General features: G+C 35.8%; 1 protein-coding gene across 1 annotated transcript; it reads left to right on the forward strand.

The window, feature by feature from the left end:
- The first annotated feature begins 111 nt into the window (after nucleotides 1-111).
- Nucleotides 112-16490, forward strand: LOC129001249 (T-cell activation inhibitor, mitochondrial-like). Its single transcript, XM_054428482.1, has 11 exons — nucleotides 112-568; nucleotides 4107-4245; nucleotides 8457-8580; nucleotides 9283-9553; nucleotides 10337-10427; nucleotides 11452-11581; nucleotides 11908-11999; nucleotides 12484-12584; nucleotides 13395-13538; nucleotides 13980-14111; nucleotides 14413-16490. Exons 1-11 carry the CDS (start codon nucleotides 531-533, stop codon nucleotides 14642-14644), a joined length of 1494 nt encoding a protein of 497 aa, XP_054284457.1. The 5' UTR covers nucleotides 112-530; the 3' UTR covers nucleotides 14645-16490.
- Nucleotides 16491-16571: the final 81 nt, after the last annotated feature.

Genomic DNA, 16571 nt, shown 5'->3' on the forward strand with positions numbered 1-16571 from the left:
CAGTCCAGTCCACTACTTCTACTTCGTACTTCCACAGTTCCACAACGACCACAACCACTATTGGAATTACGTCTTTGCTCAGCTACGTTCTCAGCTACGTCTGCTGAAAACGTTCTAATCAACAACAACAAACAACATGGCCATCACAATCATAATAATAAATAACCCAGATTCAAGGTTAAAGAGCGAGAAGAAAAGAAGAGAAGTTTTGTTAATGTTTTGGCCCTAGGGCCCCGATCTTGCCGTGTAACAAAGAAAAAATCGTGTAACTAACTAAGTGATTATTGTTTCGGGGGATAAGTTAATCTTTAAGAACCACATTGTTTGTTGTTTTCTTATTTTTGTTGCACTAGACGCATTAAGTGTATAGGCCTAGGCCTATACAACATGTGGATGTAATTTTCGTAGGCTATGCTCGTACTGTGAGTGAGTAACTTATAGTTACCTACTTAAAGATAAATACATAGGTAGGGTCTTGCTCTCGTTTGAACAATTATAGCCTAATTGGACCTTTAGCAGTTCAACTTTTAATGGCTACAGAAATTTTATGTAGAAGAGCAAAACAATGGTAAGTAAGTTAACAGATAAAACTTATTTTAAATCTTTTAGCACTGACAAATAGAATTAAATATAGACTGACAGCAGTGCTGCGGCACAGAAAACATACTACAACCCAGAATACCAACCGTATGGTAATAAGCGTTAAGTACTTTGAGAGAGCTTTGCCTGTCAATTTGTAGGCAGCGCCACCTGAGTGCATAGCCAACGCTGGTGGCGCTGCCTACGAATTGACAGGCAAAGCTCTCTCAAAGTAGGTACTTTGAGGCATTCTGGGTACAGTAGACCCCCTCTTAACCCAAGGCTATTAAAAAGAAAAAGAGGTTGCCTCAGTCGCGCGTATGACGTCACCCGCCGACCCGGACGGTGCTGCTTTTAATTCACACAGCTGTCACCTGTCAAGTACTTTGTTATTGTTGTTTGTTTTTCATTTATTTATTTGTAAACAGATCCGGGTCGGCGGGTGACGTCATACGCGCGACTGAGGCAACCTCTTTTTCTTTTTAATAGCCTTGCTCTTAACCGACCTCGTATTAACCGATAATCGGATTATCCGCCTTTGATCGTAAAATAATACAGTTTGTTTTAACCGACCTTGCTTTGAGAGCAGCTCGGTTTAACCGCCGCTTTCTAGGAATCTCGGCATTTCCGCTCCCACGCTGGGCGATGAGAACTGAACCATACGCTTATCTCCACAGGATATGACTAACAATAAGTTATCTTGTGAAGATCACAAAAAATATAGCACAGCCTATTGTCAGTTTGTCATCATCGTACGTAGCTCGAGCACATCTGATCTGATTTGTTATCTGTGCGGCAAATTTATAACATCATAAAGTGTGTTACGATTTTGAGAACTGATTATCTTATCGCTGGAGTAAACAAACAACGCAACTTGTAGGGAGGGCAGGGAAGGGGTGTTAACAACTCCAAGGTCAAGATAGTTTTTTTGCCTCGAGCCTCCAGTGAGAGGCTATAAATAAACGTCCTGTCTTGTAACAAAATGGTCGCTTGTATCTTTAATGACGACAAAAGGTTCTGTACTGTATTACGATGTATTTGGAAAGCATTAATTATTACATTACAGTAGTAAAGTTATTGAAATAGGAATTTTATTGACTCTTGCCTAGTATTATAATATATTCTACTGAAAGTAGGCCTATTTGACTTAACCGTGTTTTGTGTTTATTTGTGACATTTCTATCAATATGAAAAAGGAGATAAGAGTAGTTTATTTTATAAATAATGCAAGTATGACTTCAAAATAATGATTATATAATTCCAAATGAATAGCACTTTATCATGTTATGATTTTAGGGATTGCCCGTTTTATCCGACCTTTTGAATCATCCGACCTAGGTCCGGTCCCATTTGGGTCGGTTAAGAGGGGGTCTACTGTACCTAGTTTGTTTTCTGTGCCTGCGGTTAGTATATGTTCTGGCGTCCACCACCAGGAATGCCATCTAGTTATGTATTGTGTGTGCTGCAACTACACTGCACTCCTCCTGGTGGTGGACGGCAAAACTTGTGTTAACCTAACCACAGCACTGCTGTCTAATTAAGTTAACTTAATGTTGATACAGTCTAGGAAGAAAAACACGTTCCCAGGAACAGATGTATGAAACCAAAATCATGTTCTCAAAACTTGTATCATCATTACTTAATTAAGTTAAGTTATTTCATCATAAGTTAGCCTAGATGCTAACTTGTCCTATGAAGACCTTTACTATGAAATGGCGACCGTACGAAAGTAAAACTTAGGTATTTAATCCAAGTAGGCTAGGCTATGAATGGAGATGAGTGTAGTATGAGTGGCGCAATCTTGTAGTCTTGTTAGTGACTAAGGCCGACATATTCCTTAGACACAGCTGTTAATTAGTAGCCGATACAACCAATGGCATCAAAGGGACCTACAGTTTGTAGTGGAATTCAAACCACATTTTTTTTGCCTCGTAATTAACAAATTGGTCTATGTAATTATCAGGATAATACCGTACCACTAAGTTTACGGATAGTCGTAGTACTCTATAGTGTGGGTGTTAATCCATACCAGAGAGTATCGCATCCACAGTGCATGCTTATAATTATCTACATTTTGTGAATTCCTAGTAGCTGGAATTCTACTTAGTGCTCTTTAACCAAAAAGAATATGTTTCTTACTCTTGGTTTAACTTAACTCAATAAAACTTTGTACCGTAGAGTAACTTAGGCCTAGTTTTGTTTAGAATTTAATGTGAGACTTAACACTACCCTACTTAGGCCGGCCGCACACTGGTCAGACAAAACGTTTTGTCGGTATACGTCTTGTCGGAAAACAAAAATGTTGCATTGGTGTGCGGTGGTCTTAGGCAAAAGACAAAAACAGGAGGGAAAACTAAATTCAGTCAGCAGTAGACCAGTGTTGTGTAAAGCCAGTTATTGTGTGGTGTTAATAAAATGGATGAGGAAGTGGACGTAGCAATTATGTTGTGGAACTTTATACAACTTGCAAAACTAAACAAAGAAAGGGAGCATAAATTTTCTGTATTTTCTGCATGGATCTAAAATGAACCACTACTAACTGTAAGGAAAATTATTAAAAAATAAGGAATTAGGCTAGCTGAAATATTTGAAATTTAAAAAACATTTTTATTATTTTCTGCATGAATTGAAAATGAACATCTACTAACTGTAAGAAAAATTATCACAATATATAGATAATTTCGAGTATTTGAAATTAAAATATCGTTTTATTATTTTCTGCATGAATTGAAAAGGAACTAAGTTACTAAGCTAACTGTAAGAAAAATTATTACACTATATAGATAAGTTGTACTGTATCCGCCCTCCGCGCATGCGCAGAACTGTTTGTCTGATCGCGTTTTGGCTTCAGACGAAATATTGGAGGCGCGGGCTAAATGAGTGGATTTTGTGTTTCTTCACTTTGAAGATGTGCTCATTGTAGCACGAAACAGCTGTCGTGTTTGACAACTATACAGGATCATTTTAGGCAAGGTAACATAAACCATATTCTGCTAACTTTAATGATCCAGAGGCTATCCATCATGATATTGGAGGCGATCACAAAAACACCCAAAAACGTCTTCAGACAAAACAACGCGTCTGAAGCCTCTGTCGCATCAGTGTGCGTTGCCTCCATTTAACTGCATGGCAGGCCACTCCCTTCCGACGTCTTTCGACAAAACATTTTGTCGCATCAGTGTGCGGCCGGCCTTAAGATTACTTACTTAGTTCCTTTGTATAACTAAGTTAGATCTATGGATCTGCTTTAATTTTGATTGTTTAACTTATTTAACTTATTTTTTGCTTAAAATCTTAAACATCTTAGTCTAACTTTAGTCTAATAGGCCAACAACAATAAACAGTCATTTCACTAAATTTTAAGTTGGCTAGGATTAACTTGGGCTATTACTTAGGGTACTAAGCTAAAACGAAATAAGTTAACCAACAAAAAGTAGGTTTAACTTATTTAGCCTACCTTACCCAATTAAATTAAAGAATAGTTTTTTATATTACTTGACTAACTTTAAGGATTTTCAATTTTTTAGGCTGAGCCCAGACATTTGGGGTTATGGATACATGAGATCTGTTTGTCGTCATATGACATCTGGGGAGGTTTCTACTGCACTTCGCCCATTTTACTTCACAGTTCATCCTGATTTATTTGGTCAATTTCCTCAAGAAAGGGTAATTATGAATTTGTTGATTAGTTTTTTGTTTTTTAAGAGGTTAGCGGCCTGTTTTTACCTTGCATTAGCCCGTCCACACAGACTATAGATCTGTGCGTGGAACATAAGTTATTCAGTGAAGCAAGGGGTGAGCCAGGACAATATACAGTAGACTCCCTCTTATCCGGACTCCTCGGGACCGATTCCAGTCCGGATAATGGTTTTTCCGGCTAAACCGACGTCCCCAAAAACTCTTTAAAACGGACCGTTTAAATGTACACTGTATACAGTATTTGACTTAAATTTAGGAGAGCATTGTATTTAAACTTGTGATCACTGGTCTCAAAACTTTCCCACGAAAACAGTAATTTCAGTACCGCCCACTTTCTGCCGATCTAGTCCGGTTAAACCGATGTGGTGATTAGTGGTAACTTATTGATCACGTGTCTAAAATCCAATGCTCTCCTAAATTTAAGTAAAAAATTTTGGGTTACGGTACATAACAAGTTTGGGGGGTTTAACCGGAAACCCGTTATCCGGACTGGCCTCGGTCCCGAGGAGTCCGGATAAGAGGGACTCTACTGTATAGGAATAGTATTAGTCCGTATGTAGTATAGTATTAGACTTTGTGACAAATCGCCTGTCAAGAGAATTTATGTAGGTAATGTGATGATGTTTAATAAATAAAATAAATAAATAAATAGGAAGAAGCTTGGATGCTAATGATGGTAGAATTGCGCTAATAATACACAGAGAAGGGTGACTGACTATTGGTACGTAAGAGTACGAGCCAGCTGATGTCGCAATTCTGCATCCTAAATCAAACTGAGTGCAAGGATTAAAATTTAGCGTAGCCTACTACGGTATTAAAATGTTTCATTATGGTATTGTTACAAAAATTTGTTTTAATTTCTAATATTGTTGGATGGTTACTGTAGAGAGCAAAATCAAAAAGTAGTAGAAAAGAGCAAAAAAATTATTCCCCTCCAAGAGATGCCACCAATCACCATAGATTTTTATGAAAATGTTTTTTTCATTCACTCATTGATAGTTGTAGGACTTATAAAGTAAAGTACATAAAATCAATCAAGTACCAATAAATCAAGTATCAATAAAGTACATAAAATACTACTCTTTTAACAAAACACTTGATTAAATAGTTGGTTTGGCTATGAAAAAATTATTTGTATACTGTAGGCTAAATATGTATTGGGATTAAGAATTTTAATGAATTCAATTTGATTAATTTAAATAATTATTATGTTTTAGCGAATTTCCCATGTAGGGAATAAGCTATTACCGTAGTACTCATGGTAAGACCTGGACGCGGGACTGATTTACTTTTTTGTTTTGAGGTCCCTAGAGGCCAAAAACACCATCAGTTCAAATTCATATATATATATATATATATATATATTGAGCGGAGCGAGCAAAGCGAGCGAAGCTCTTATACGTCGACTCTTGTGCATTTCGTAATACGCAAACTCCTCCTAGACGGCTGAATCAAATTTTGCATGGTGATAAAGACCATATCGGTGAGTGCCAACATCTATATGGCGTTAAAAAAGTCTCTCAGGAATCCGCCCCACTGGGTCTCAAAGTTTCAATGTAATCCTTATGGAAGCAGTATTTGACACATAAACAAAGGCATATGATCAGCTGTTGACTTTTGAATGCAGTAGTTAAAGAAATAGCTGATAGCATTATTCCACAGATATTAGAACAGAAACGGTATGGAACATAAATATAATCAAATGACGACACTAACTTGAGGTACGTGACGTAGGAAGTGGTGGAGGAAGTAGTAAAGGTGAGCAGTCTGGAATGTGGAAATTGTTTATGACGATTAGATAAACGTATATGCATTCCTAAAATTCTATGGAAAGGGGGTAAAACAGGTCCGCGAAGTAGGAAGTGCTGAAGGAAGTAGTCAAGGCGGGCTGTCCGGAGTATGGGAACCGTTTATGACAATTAGATTAAGGTATCTACAATCCTAAAATGCTATTGGAAGGGAAGGAAACAGGTCCGAGACGTAGGAAGTGGTGAAGGAAGTAGTAAAGGCAAGGAGTCCGGACTGGGGGAACTGTTTGTGACGATTAGATTAAGGTATCTGCAATCCTAAAATGCCATGGAAAGGGAGGGAAACAGGTCCATGACGTAGGAAGTGGTGAAGGAAGTAGTAAAGGCGAGCAGTCCGGAGTTTGGGAACTTTTTATGGCGATTAGATTAAGGTATCTGAAATCGTAAAATGCTATGGAAAGGGAGGCAAACAGGTCCGTGACGTAGGAAGTGGTGAAGGAAGTAGTAAAGGCAAGCAGTCCGGGGTTTGGGAAATTTTTTTATGATTAGATTAACGTATCTGCAATCCTAAAATGCTATGGAAAGGGAGGCAAACAGGTCCGTGACGTAGGAAGTGGTGAAGGAAGTAGTAAAGGCAAGCAGTCCGGGTTGTGGGAAATGTTTATGACAATTAGATTAAGGGATCTGCATACCTAAAATGCTACGGGAAGGGAGGAAAACAGGTCCGTGACGTAGGAAGTGGTGAAGGAAGTAGTAAATTCGAGCGGTCAGGAGTGTGGGAAACGTTTATGACAATTAGATTAAGGGATCTGCATACCTAAAATGCTACGGGAAGGGAGGAAAACAGGTCCGTGACGTAGGAAGTGGTGAAGGAAGTAGTAAATTCGAGCGGTCAGGAGTGTGGGAAACGTTTATGGCGATTAGATTAAGGGATCTGCAATCAAAAAATGCTATGGGAAGGGAGGAAAACAGGTCTCTGACGTAGGAAATGGTAAAGGAATTAGTAAGGCTAGCAGTGCAGAGTGTGGGAACTAACTTTGACAATTACATTAATATGTATCTGCAATCCTAAAATGCAATGGGAAGAGAAGGAAACAGGTCCACGACGTAGGGTGTGGTGAAGGAAGTAGTAAAGGTGAGCAGTGTTGAGTGTGAGAATGGATTAATGTATCTGCAATGCTAAAATGCTATGGGAAGACTGTAGGACTGTAGGTAAAAATGATTACGAAGCACGAATCGATACATATTTTTGATACATGCAATTGTTTACAATCAACATTTACAACTGAGTTGACAACAGCTGATTTTTACTCCATAGAGGCTAAAAACGATTTTTACTCCCTAAAGAGTAAAAATGCTACTTTAGACCCGCAACGCATTTATTCAAAACGACTGTTTTTACTGCACTATGACAAAAACAATATAATATGAACCCTTGATGACTCCGCTCAATTTTGTGGATGCCTCTGTGAACGCCACCTAGTATATATATATATATTGATTTGATTTTTTTTTAGCGAATTTCCCATATAGGGAATAAGCTATTACCGTAGTACTCATGGTAAGACCTGGACGCGGGACCGATTTTCTTTTTCATTTTGAGGTCCCTAGAGGCCAAAAACACCATCCACCACCATATTTATATATATATATATATATATATGTGTCCGTTAGCACGATAACTCGAGCAAAAATGATCCAATTTTGATGAAATTTGGTATAAACGTGTAAACCTATATTCATTCGAACGAGTTCGCGAACCAGCATGATCGGACCATGGGATCAGGTGTTTATGGGGGGTTTTATGGGGTAAAAATAGGTTTTTCCCATTTTTGACCCTATAAACACAACATTTCACAATTTCTTTCCAAACCATTTTGTAGAGCTTGAAAAAACAAATAATTTAGTATATTGAAGCATTATTGTGCGCCTAATGGTTACGGAGAAAATTCCAAAAAATTGTAAATTTAAAATTCCCATGTTATTCTTATGGAGAATAAGTCAACTGTTGTAATTTGCTTGTTTATGAACATATTTTGATCGAATTTGTAAAATACTTTCATTTCTTACTAAACTATTAACATTTTACAACAAAAATCACCTTTTTACCTTCCCTGTTGCAGCAAACCTAAGTACTCGTTTAACTAATTGTATTTAAATAGGGAATAAATGTGATATTTTTAAGGATGCATTTTAGTGTAAATCCAATCAGGCAAAAGGAAATTCGCTTAGTCTGCAGGTTTGCTGCGGCGGGGGTATTTAATTATTTTAATTTAAAGAATTTAAAGAACTTTAAAATTTAAATTAAGAAATTTAAATTATTAATTAGGGTATAATTTAACTAGAATTTCAACAAAAAAAAATCCTTTTCGTATTTAAAGTACATAATTTATATTTATGTTTGTCATCTAAGTTACTGTGTTGTCGCAGGCAGTCAACGAAAATTCATTGAAAACTCTGAGCTCAGTGCTGGAATCTCTTCAACAGAAAAAGCCTCAGAGACCTGTGACGTTACGGTTTTATCTGAAGCCTCAAGGTGTCGCCACATCACGAGGTATAAAACATCTCTTGCTGACAATGAAATAGAATAATTTTGAGGTTTTACAATTTTTAGGTCTCTTAACCATCTCAGGAAAGCACTGTTAACCACAGTAGAACCCCTCTCATACCGCATCCACAAGACTGGCCAGATAACGATATGGCCGGATAAACCAACCTATTAACTAATAAAAACAAAAAACTATATTTTATTTTATGCCTAATAATAAAGTAATCAATGTAGTCAAACGTAGGTAAGCCGTTAGTAAAACATGTTGATATTTGCTTCCTAGAAGTGGCCGAATAGACGAAGGACTAATAAAACCGAGGCCGGGTATAGGGTTCTATTGTTTACAGCTTTACATTGCCCCAACCAGGACTGGAGGAAAACTGATTTTGTAATAAGCTGACAATACCTGTAGCAAGTTAACAACAAGCTCTCATTTTGAGGATTGTAAGACGGCCTTTTTTTAACCATTATTTATCACACAATCCAAGGCTATGCAGATTAAATTTGATTAAGTTTGTGTTTTGCTCCTATCATTATCTGAGCATTTCAATGTTCTGACATTATAATCCTGCATCTGATGGGCATAAGGGCTACTACAACAATACATTAGATCAAAGATCAGAACCGGAGTTCATCAAATTTTTTGTTCAGTTTCTTCCAAGATTTAACTTAAGGTAAAACAATTAATAACTATTGTCTGTTTTTCAGAAAGCTTGAAATCTGTTAATATTAGTCTGAAAGAACAAGATCTATCAAAAACTCTCACTGTGATATTGTCAACATGCAATCTCCCTACGACTTATGTTGATAAAATTGCATCAAAGTCCCCCGAGACAACTCGACCATCGTTTAGAGATCAGGTTTACCACTATACTCAGAGGACAAACAAAAAATACAATGAGTATGACTACACGGATAACAGCAGGATCAAAAGGCCTGAACGAAAACCGAAACCTCCAAAGGAATTTCAGACATTGACGTAAGTTTTAGTTCCTCAAAAGTAGTTATTCTGATAATAGATGATCAAAAAATGTTATTGTATAAAAAGGTAAAAATTAACTTCTTTCTCAGTACATTGGTCAGCTGTGAGACTTATAAATTGTACTTTAACTCATTAAAAGCGGTGCCCTGTAGGCTAAATTTAGTTAAATATTTTTTTTAAATTTCTTTGTCTTGTGACAGCGAAACATTAAACTAAACTTAAAAACCAATTAAACTTACTTGTACTAAATGTATAGTCATTAAAGTCTCACATTTTCTTTTATTTATTGTAGGCCTATCTGTATGTGTAGTCATTTAATTTAAAACACAATATAATTTAAATACATAACATTTACTCTCTGAAGAAATTACATGACTTAGTTGACAACAGAGCTCAAGGTTAAGGTGTTGATTGACAAGGCGCTCGTCTAGCGTTTTGGTAGTCAGTTATGCAACTCGTCCCGGTTGTAATATCTGTAAGTACAGTATGGTTAGGTCCAGAGACAATGAGTTTATATTAAAGCTACCTACTGGGTTCTATAGTTTGTCACCAGGGTCGTAAATAACATCGGCATAGGGTTCCTAGTTCCTAGCCACTTACTTAAAAATATCTTTATCAAACCAAGATACCCGAATTGCTGGGTTGGGTGCCAAGTTTGTAGGACTTACCCGTGGTTCTTTATCTACAAGTAAATTTGAGTAGTAGTTACGTATTTTAATTTTGAAGTTCAAAGCTTAGAGTTTTACTTGAGTTATTGTTTTATGAAACCATTTTTCACAGTGGTTGGCTGGATGAGAATGAAGCGGAGGCCAGGGAAAAACTTGCCTCAGTAGGGCCGGTCCGTGAGGAAGTGTCTAAACTTCAGGATCAGGTGAGTTAGACAACTTAATGTTGCTATAAAATTACCTTGGTCTTCAATGCTGATAATCACTCATCTAAAAACAACACTTTATCCTGTCACTATTTAGACTAGCTAATTCAACAAGTACAGCTGATAACTGTACTTGGTATGTGCTGAAACAAGGCAACCTTAGAGTTACAATATAGGGAGATATGTTTTTAACCAATTTTTCCCATTTTTGACCCCCAAAACATGACATTTTTTGATTTCTTGCTAAACTATTTTGTAGAGCTTTAAAGAAACAAATAATTTTATGTTTAAGCGTTGTTGTACGTCTAATAATTACAGTATGTTTTTTTATTGAGGATAGTTGTAGTTTGCGTTTAGAGTTTTAGTTTGATCAAATTTGGCAAATTTGTTGATTTAATACTAATCTAAGCTATTAACAGTTCAATAAAATGCCTAATTTTCTACCTTCTCAGTTGTAGCAAAAAAAGTACTCATTAAATTTAATGTGATTTAAAAAATAAAATTTAAATCTAACAACTTTGAGGAGACATTTTTTTGTGAAAAACCTGAAAAAAATGAAAATTACCCTTTGTCTGCAGATTTACTGTGGCGGGCATATTTTACAAGTTGGTAATCGCTCGTTAAGAAAATATAATACGGGACAGTAATAATTTGAGTATTGAACAATTATTTTACCCTTCAAATAAAAGGAAATGAAAAAAATGAATGGAATAGGAGTTTTTTTTTATAGATAGTCTCAGACAAATTGTTGTCTTGGAGCTACTCTCTGAAGGAGTCCTATATTAGGGTGAAATTGAATTATCAGTTGTATGTTATGAGTCCTTAACGTTCAATGAATTAGGAACAATCATTTCTCAAACATTGTACCTTTGGCACATTGCTTTTTTTTGTGTTTCTACGTCTTTGGTATTTTAACAATTTTTTGGAGGGTGGAACAGTCCAAACCCTGGACTTGTAACTTAGCATGGCCTTGTTAGTTAGCCTTATTATTTGATAGCATTATTAATTAATTACTTGTTTACAGGCGTGCAGCTCTCTCGGACTGGCCGATGTTACGAGTGACTGTGGTTGGAATATTGCTCATTTCCGAGGCTGTCTTATGAGCTTCCTATCCTTGGCACAGCAGCACCCTGAACACATGGCCGTGCTCAAAGGTCAGGATTTTTTTTTAACCGACAACTGACTTTAACAACCGACCCATCCCTATTAACAAGTAATGGGATAGGAACGTGTAAAGATAGTAACAATAAGTGAGGACAACTTGTACACAATAATTACGGCTTTATCTTATGTCAGTTCTTTGTTCAACAGTAGGATTATACAATTACGTTTTCGAATGCGTGCTCGTTGATATTCTAAAACTTCAGTTAACAAAAGTATGTAATGAAGGTTTACTGTTTAGTCCATATTTAGATACTTTTTTTTACTTAATGTAGCTAAATGTAAATTTCCTAGTAACTGATTGTAAAGTGTGTTGCAGGCCGGTCGCTGGTGTTCAGCCGAGACACGGGAGTCAGTATGAAGGGACAAGTGTTGCTCAACAGCGGAGAAGTGCGGCAACATTGGCTGGACGTAAGACAATATATGCTACTTAAACTTACTGAGCTAGGTAGCGCTTATGGTTAGGTCTTTTTGAGATTAGCTTTGGTTTTTGTCCAATTTGTCCCAACAATTATTATAGAGTTTTTCAAATTACACTTTTTTGGCTATGACAACTTTTATTGGAGCCAAACTAATGGTGAATAATAGATCAACATCTATCAACACTTCCTGCTAGTATTATCACGATCAATTAAAATTCGCAAATTGAATATGTTTTTTTTATGGTTTTGTATTTATGTTTTTGTATTCATTTTTTTACATTTGTAGAGGGGAACGATACAAATCCTTTTACTCTATAACATAGACCTTTTGTTAGTCAGTCATCTCCACTACTTTCTGTGAGTGTGCCTGTCCATCATAAGCATTCCTCGTGCTAGAGGGTATATGTTCTTTGTTTTCAGTTAAGTAGGTGCACAGGCTTATAACTCTTGACAGTGTTTGTTTTTTGTTTTAGTTTATTAAGAATCTCCCAAAAGAAGACAAAGTTTTGCTTCGTCTGCCAGCTTTTGAGAAAGCAGCTTCAAGAGTTTTACGGGATATCAGAGTAGTTCGAAGGTAAAATTAAATGTCTTTAAAGCTCTATTGTTCGCTGTTCAAGTTGAAGGCCTTAAACACTCTTTATCTCTTAAAATAGTGTGTTCTACTCAGATGAACATAGCTATGTGTTGAAGAAACAGCAAATCATTTTTGGAGTTTTGATAAGTCATAATTAGCCTACGACCGGATTTTTCAATTGAAGGGTTCAAAACTTTTGAATCACCAATAGTAAAATGCTATTGCTCTGACTAACTGGCTGCATGAGTGAACTCACGTAAATTCAAAAATTTTACGAGGTTAATCTTATGTACCAAAGTTGTTTGGCGAAAAGGAACATCGTTAAGGGCGCGGGAAGAGAGACCTCTGCATCTAACCTAACGGGGAAATTCTTTTGAAAACTTTGGTATCTGTGATTCATATCTGTATCAACACTTAAGCCATGTCAAGTCTCAGAATACTAAGAAACCAATTATTGTTCCACGAATACCCTGTACCTGTTGCGGCCCTTAGGCCTCCTTATGGTTTTGACATTTTAGTTGCACCACCCGTTAATAATCTATGGGTCTCTCTGTTTCCCTGATACAAAGGTTTAAGCCTCACATTAATCTAGGTCCACCTATGATAAAATTAGTTAAATTGTGCTTGATTTTTCTACTTTGACTTAATTTCTCTTAAGATTTAACCTTTCCACTAGAGAAAACTTGGCAACAGTTTTGTTACTTCAGATTGGGTCAATAGTATACACTCTTATTTTGCATCATGTTGGACTTTCTTGTTGGCCAAAAAGATATTCTTGATTACAAACATTATTTTGCCTATTGTTTCAAGGAAATACCAGCCGAAAACAATGGCAGCAGAATATGAGAAAAACTTGAACAGGTTGACAACGTCTCTGGGTGATCACCAAGGTAGAAGAGGCTTCCCGAAAACTTGGCCGGACTCTTTGGAGAACTTCGAACTTGTTGTTGAAACGTAAGCTATTTTAGCTAAGCTAATTGTTATCTTTAACCTAAAAAACTGTAAAGATACCTCTCATACTTTAAAAATCTGGAGGCTTCTGTGTTGTTTTTTGTCCAGTTATGCTTGGATACGTTGATCTGGGCAAAAACGATTCCATCCTATTTTTATTTTATTCTATTTTTCATCTGTCTGGCCAGGAGAGAGCATCATAGATTGAGGGCTCCAAACTAGTTAACTGTTAAACCGTTTAGATTTTTATTATGTTTATATTTTATAAGATGGAGGGAATTATAGATGGAACCTTTCTTCTAACCCTTCGTCTATCTTTGACTGGTCTGGGCCTTAAACCATTGGCCACTCTCCAGGTAGCCGATACACGAGACAGGTTCCATCATACAGACCATAATAATATTTAGCATAATTTAACCACTGAATATTGTCAAATGCTAATAGCGAGGCGGGGCCGTTGATGGTATCACCGACTGGTCAGTTCATCGTGCCAGCCTCCTGTCCTTCGTTCCTATTGGTAAACTTTATCTCCGAAAACTTGGACAACGCTTCTCGCCTATTGCATCATTATAGATCGTAAGTAAATGATTACTACTGTACAGATGTTGTAAAAATATGTACCATCTTCTGAAAATTTGATCTTTACCAATGTTAAAAAAATTATTATGTTTTGATTACTGAGCCTTAAGTTAATCAGTTTAGGCATTATTCAACAGAAAACCTAGAATGTGTTTAAGGAAATTGACCTTTGTTTAGGTATTCTTTTACAAGAAACTGGTAAATAATTTGTTTAAGTTTATGATGACATTCAAACCTACATTTCCTATTTTTAGATATTGTAAAAATTTGTAGATTGACAAGACATATCTATTTCCAGCCATAAACACATTGAAAAAGAACTTCATAAACAATGCTTAGCGGAACTCAAACTGGAGGCCTTAAACAAAGACGACTGTGTTACACCTGATTTAATGACAAGCTGTCTGCAACGTCTGCTGGAACATCGAGATGAGCTGTCTTCACTTAGGCAAAACAGGCTTTATATAACCAACTACTATTCTGTGATGAGCGACGGCCAAATCTGTATACCGTGGGATTTCAAGTTGTAAACTTATTGTGGTAGACAACTTTGTAACTTTAGTTACTATTCTAGTCTAGCACAAGTTGTGATGGGAAACCTTCCCCAAATTATATGTTATTGTAGAGAGCTTTGAATCAAGTATTAAAGTAGATTTTAGGTAAATTCGTAATGAACAAATTACACAACTATTGCCAGAGTATATTTTAATCGTATGTAAAAGATTGTGATTGATAGCTTTTGTTTTAACATGTAAGTATTTTACTCGCAGATAAATAATGCTAAAGTAATATAAACAAAAAAAACAATAAGTAATATAAACAGTAAAATTATTATGCAAGGTATGAAACACACAAAAATATCTGTCATGGCAACTAGCACATTGAGACCTGTAACTGTTATAGAAGTTTACCTTTCATCAAGTGTTGGGGGGGCATAATGTATTTCATAGCTACGGCCTAAAGTGATTCCTTTTTACATGATAAGTGAAACAAATGAGGTTTGATTTTGATCTAGAGTTGAAAATACCTTTTTCATCACTCTGTACTCAAAAATAGCCCATTTCCATACAGCTGAGATCTTCAAAAATGTCCATACACCAAAAACAAATAGTAAGTTTGATGAAGTAGTATTTTTATTGTGATAAAAAGTATTGTTCAATACTCGTCACGAAAGTCCCATTTTGAAATTGGTCACTTTCGTGACTAGGAGTGAAAATACTATTTCATTACCAAATTTATTGTCATACCCAATCTTTAAGCTAAATAACTCACAAAACATAAATTTAGTTAAAAGCCCATTAGAGACACTGTAATAAAACTTGTTACACATTTAAAGTTTTTGTTATTTTAATTTTCTTTTAACTATTTTTAAGAAATTTTACTTGTTAAATTTAAAAATGGCTGCCTTTTAAAATAGTCAAAGTCAAATTCCATGAAAACGAGTAATTGAATCAAAATTACACTGGATACCATACCAAAAATGATTTAAAATCCAAACCCAACATGACACTTGGTTAAAATTGTTAATAAAAAAAAGTCTTATCCACAAGTTGACTTTTTCTACTTGGGAATTTTAGATGTTCAGTTTTTTGGAATTTTCTCTGTAACTTTTAATTTTACAACAACGCTTTAATATTCAAAATTATGTGTTCTTTAAGCTCTACACAATGGTTTCAATGAAATTTGGCAAATTTTTTTAGTAACAATAAAGAATAAAATATTTGAACGATTTTTAAACCCTATAACAAAAACAACCAGTTTGCTGATCTTCCATCTCATTCAGGTGTATCCCCAGTCTCACACGTCGTTTTTAAATTTCAAAATCGCTCGAGTTTTGATATTTACAGACACAATCACATAATATACATGTACCTACGGTAATAGCCGCTTTCATTTAACATTTTTCTTACAAAAATTGTTTCCGATTAACAAAAATGATCAATGAGAACAAGTTTTAGTTGATGATTTTGTTGGTTAAAACTAAGCCACATTTACACGAGTCCAGTAGGCAGGTAGGTTACATTCCTCTAGTGCATTTCAAGTTACTTGAGGCAAGGGCAGGTTACCTGCCTCATGTAACTTGAAATACACTAGAGAAAAGTAGGCCTAGCCTGCCTGGCTTCTTGTAAACACAACTTTAAGGGGGAAAATTGTTGTGAATATTGCCATGGACAAAATAATCACATTACAACAAGCACTTAATTTGTGCATGCAAAATTTATCAAGTTTTTGTTGAAGTATTGTATATTCAAGTTGATTTTATTGGTTTTGTGTAGGAATATATTTGTTCAGCAGATCTGTCTCTTAAAAATAATACAACTGTTCATGAGCTTTGTGTGAATGGACTTTTTATGTGATATTAAAGATATGTATTTACCTGTTACTTTTAATTTGAAACCTTTATGTGTTGAGTGTCTTCATTTTCATGATGAACTAGTAGTATTTCAAACTTAAATG

The sequence above is a fragment of the Macrosteles quadrilineatus genome, unplaced genomic scaffold (genome assembly GCF_028750875.1).
Source record: "Macrosteles quadrilineatus isolate MER2022 unplaced genomic scaffold, UCM_ALF_1.0 Scaffold_8__2_contigs__length_117827958, whole genome shotgun sequence".
Taxonomy (NCBI): domain Eukaryota; kingdom Metazoa; phylum Arthropoda; class Insecta; order Hemiptera; family Cicadellidae; genus Macrosteles; species Macrosteles quadrilineatus.

What these genes read in the sequence shown, in the direction of transcription:
- LOC129001249 (XM_054428482.1), top strand. Translation starts at nt 531, where the DNA reads ATGGCTACAGAAATTTTATGTAGAAGAGCAAAACAATG. An exon ending in ACACATGGCCGTGCTCAAAG is followed by an intron (nt 11,582 to 11,907) that starts GTCAGGATTTTT and finishes AGTGTGTTGCAG; the next exon opens with GCCGGTCGCTGGTGTTCAGC. An exon ending in TTCGAACTTGTTGTTGAAAC is followed by an intron (nt 13,539 to 13,979) that starts GTAAGCTATTTT and finishes AAATGCTAATAG; the next exon opens with CGAGGCGGGGCCGTTGATGG.